We start from the raw sequence: 3626 nt of genomic DNA, 5'->3' as shown, positions 1-3626 counted from the left end.
TATATATACAATGAAATATTACTCAGCTATAAAAAAGAATGAAATTATGACATTTGCCAGTAAATGAATGGAACTGGAGACTATCATGATAAGTGAAATAAGCCAGTCCCCAAAAACCAAAGGTTGAATGTTCTCTCTGATATGTGGATGCTAACCCATAACAAGGGAGGGTAAGATGGGGAAATATAGAAATTCATTGGATTAGATAAAGGGGAATGAAGGGAAGAGACGGGAGGGGAGGTGGTAATAGGAAAGACAATAGAATGCACCAGACATCACTTTCCTATGCTCATATATGAACACAAGACCAGTGTAACTCCACATCAAGTTCAACCACAAGAATGGGAACAAAATTGTAATGGGTTGCATCCCATGTATGTATGTCAAAATATACCCTGTCATGTAAAAACAACTAATAAAAAAAAGGAAAATACATACCCAGAAATAAAGAGGTCACTATAACCAATGCCACAAAATAAAAAAGATTACAGGAGAATTCTATAAACAACTGAGTACCAACAAATTGAGTAACCCAGAATAGGATAAGTTCATAGAAACTCCATTACAACACAGATTTTGACATATTCTTGACAAATATTCCAAAACATATCTACCAAAAAACCCCAAACTTATTATATATCACAATATACATGTAAATATACTTACCATTCTATCTCATGTTTATAACAATCATATTATACTATATATATGAACAATTAAATTTATTTAAAAAATTAAAATATGCAAAGACAACACAGCTAACAAATCATGCAAAGCAGAAGTTAAAATTGAGTATATCTGACTTCAAGGTTCAATGTTTTTGCCACTTTGAAGGAATCAATACATAAGTATTATGCTTTCTAAGTCTATTAGTTTATTAGGCAGTGAACATATAAAAATTTTTCCTTTAAAGCATGAACAAAAACAAAGAGGAAATGATATAAATATATCCTTTTTCCTTTCACGTCTATGTGGAACTCTTTGATATCTCCTTCAGTTCTACCATTTCTACCTGCTACTAGCCAAGAAAAAGTAATTCTCTATGTTAATGTTCTTTAAATATCTATTTTTTTAGTTGTAGTTGGACACAATACCTTTATTCCAAGCATTCATTTTTATGTGGTGCTAAGGATCGAATCCAGAGCCCCACATGTGCTAGGTGAGCACTCTACTGCAAAGTCACAACCCCAGCCCTCTCTATGTTAATTTTTAATATGTAAAGATTTAATGGGGTTGTGGCTCAGGGGTAGAGTTCTTGCCTAGCATATGTGAGGCACTGGATTTGATTCTCAGCCCCATATATAAATAAATGAATAAAATAAAGGTCTATTAACAACTAACAATATTTAAAAACTATATAATGGGTATGGTCCAGTGAAAGTGAAAGAAGTCCACAACATCTCCTTTCTCCTTTTCCTTCTCCTTCTCCTTCTCTCTCTCTCTCTCTCTCTCTCTCTCTCTCTCTCTTTCTCTCTCTTTTCTTTTTTGGCCATTTTTGGGTCATCTCTGTACTGAAGTCTCTATAGAAGACCGTAGATCCCTATGTAAATTAAGGATAAAACTCCAAATATGCACTGCACTATTCTCTTGGTTGCTAGGACAGCAACACAGCTCTAAAAAAATTACTAATACATCATTATCATCATCATTATTGATATACCTAGCCTAATTCTCTCTGTAGATTGTCACAAGTTATGAAGGATTCATTTCTGTTTTCTGTAAAAATATTAGGATGTCTGTATAGCCTGGCCATAAGTTAATGTTGTAAAGCTGCCTATGCCTTTAACTCACCCATGCCCGGTTTTCCCTGACCAGATAACAACCCTTTCCTAAACCTTAGTGACACCTCATAAATCCTGGCCTTCCCTGGCTAGATAACGACCCTCTCTGAGGCTCTAACGACTTTCATAAATTCTGATGTCAGGGCCAGCAAAAATGTAAACCAGCATTTGTGTTATGCTCGTCAGAGTTTTGTTATCTGTAACCCCCCCTTTGTGTAACTTTTTGGGCTATAAAGCTGGGCTGTAAGAAAGCTGCAGGGCTGTCCTTGGCTCCCACGATTTTGTTGGGAAAGGCAGCCCAGCAGGTTGAAATAATAAGCTTGCTTAAATTTGATTTTAATTGGAGTCAGTGGTCTTTTCTTGCATCATGGTCTAACAATTATGTTTTTTTTTTTTTTTTGAAGAGCTAGAAATTGAACCCAAACCATCACACATGCTAGCAATGCACTCCACCACTGAGCTAAACCCCTAGCCCATACTGCTCATGTTGTCTACTGGAAGTCACATATTTATCTAAAATAAATCCTCCCAGAACTAGAATAAAGATAGTATCAGCAGCAACAGTTGTAATAGTATAGTGAATAAGACTTGAATCAGAAAGCCATGCTCTACTGTGCATCACTTCCCTCTATTTCAGTGTGCTCATACTGTTGTGCCTATAAAATAAGATCATATGGTAAAACGCTCAGGACAGTGTTCAGCACACATAGTAGGTGATCAATGGACAGTATTATCATCATCCGTGTATTCAGTATACATCTACACAGGATATTTCTTTCTATATGGGTAAAAGCACACATTATTATCATTTTAGATGCTAGATTTCTTCATAATTTTACCTTTAAATCATCTCTCCACTCATTCATACTATAGCTCTTAGAAATTTCTGGTTGGAAAATCTGCATTTTTGCCATGGATGTAGCCAGACGAGTTAAAGACTGACGACCACTTCCTCCAAGCCCAACAAGCAAAGCATTTCCACCAGACTGCTTTAGATTTCGACATATTCTTGACAAATGTTCCAAAACATATCTAAGAAAAAACCCCACACTAATTATATATCACAATAAATAGGTAAATATATTTACCATTTTATTTCATGTTTATAACAATTATATTATACTGTATATATGCACAAGTAAATTTATTTTTAAAATATGCAAAATAAGACTTTGCATATATGTGTAAGAAAATATACAGGTGTAGTGAAAGTCCAAAGAAACACATGAGTTACTATTACTATAGGTTATGATGGGAGACACAGTGAAGAAGGGTAGACTACAGCAGGGGACTTCAAATAAATTTTTCATATTATATATGTATAATGTGTATTTAATATCTTTTTCTTTATATCTTTTTGTACATTTTAAATATTTCAAAATAAAATTTTACAAATAGCAATTTAAGCATTAATATCAAATGTAGGTACCTAAACACAACAAGATTCATTTTTGTTTTGTGAGTTTGATTATACTCATCTAAGCATTGGTCTACAATGTCACTAAAATGGCGAATATTTGGAATTTCAATATAAACTCTATCATCTCCTTCAAGGTCGGGATTCATATAATCACCAAACATGAGATTTCTTAAGTCTTCTTCAGTCACCTATAGAATGGAAATGAACAGATTACAAAACTCAAAAATTTTTCTAAAATATATTTAAGGAAATGACTGTTGAGAGCCACAGCTGAAGGGGCCCCAGCAAACTTCCAGCTGCCGGCTGATGATTGGCTCACAGCGGCCCCAGCAACATCTAGCTGATTGGCTCCTCTACGGTGATGCTCATTGGGCTGTTTCCCTGCCCTTTCAGACCACGGAGCTGCTCATTGGGGGACTTTTTTG

At 34.9% G+C, this 3626-nt stretch overlaps 1 protein-coding gene across 1 annotated transcript in view; it reads right to left on the bottom strand.

Moving 5' to 3' along the window:
- The window catches only part of Dnah12 (dynein axonemal heavy chain 12), a 267252-nt gene that overhangs the window by 110126 nt on the left and 153500 nt on the right, over window positions 1-3626 (bottom strand). Inside the window, exons 43-44 of the mRNA XM_048801012.1 lie at window positions 3211-3389; window positions 2621-2813 (exon numbers count right to left, since the gene is read on the bottom strand). Of these exons, the coding sequence (XP_048656969.1) occupies window positions 2621-2813; window positions 3211-3389 (372 nt within the window). The remainder of the gene's footprint in view (window positions 1-2620; window positions 2814-3210; window positions 3390-3626) is intronic.

This window comes from Marmota marmota, unplaced genomic scaffold (genome assembly GCF_001458135.2).
Source record: "Marmota marmota marmota unplaced genomic scaffold, marMar, whole genome shotgun sequence".
NCBI lineage: Eukaryota > Metazoa > Chordata > Mammalia > Rodentia > Sciuridae > Marmota > Marmota marmota.
The sequence above is the reverse complement of the archived record's forward strand: the minus strand, read 5'-3'. Positions and strand labels throughout refer to the sequence as shown.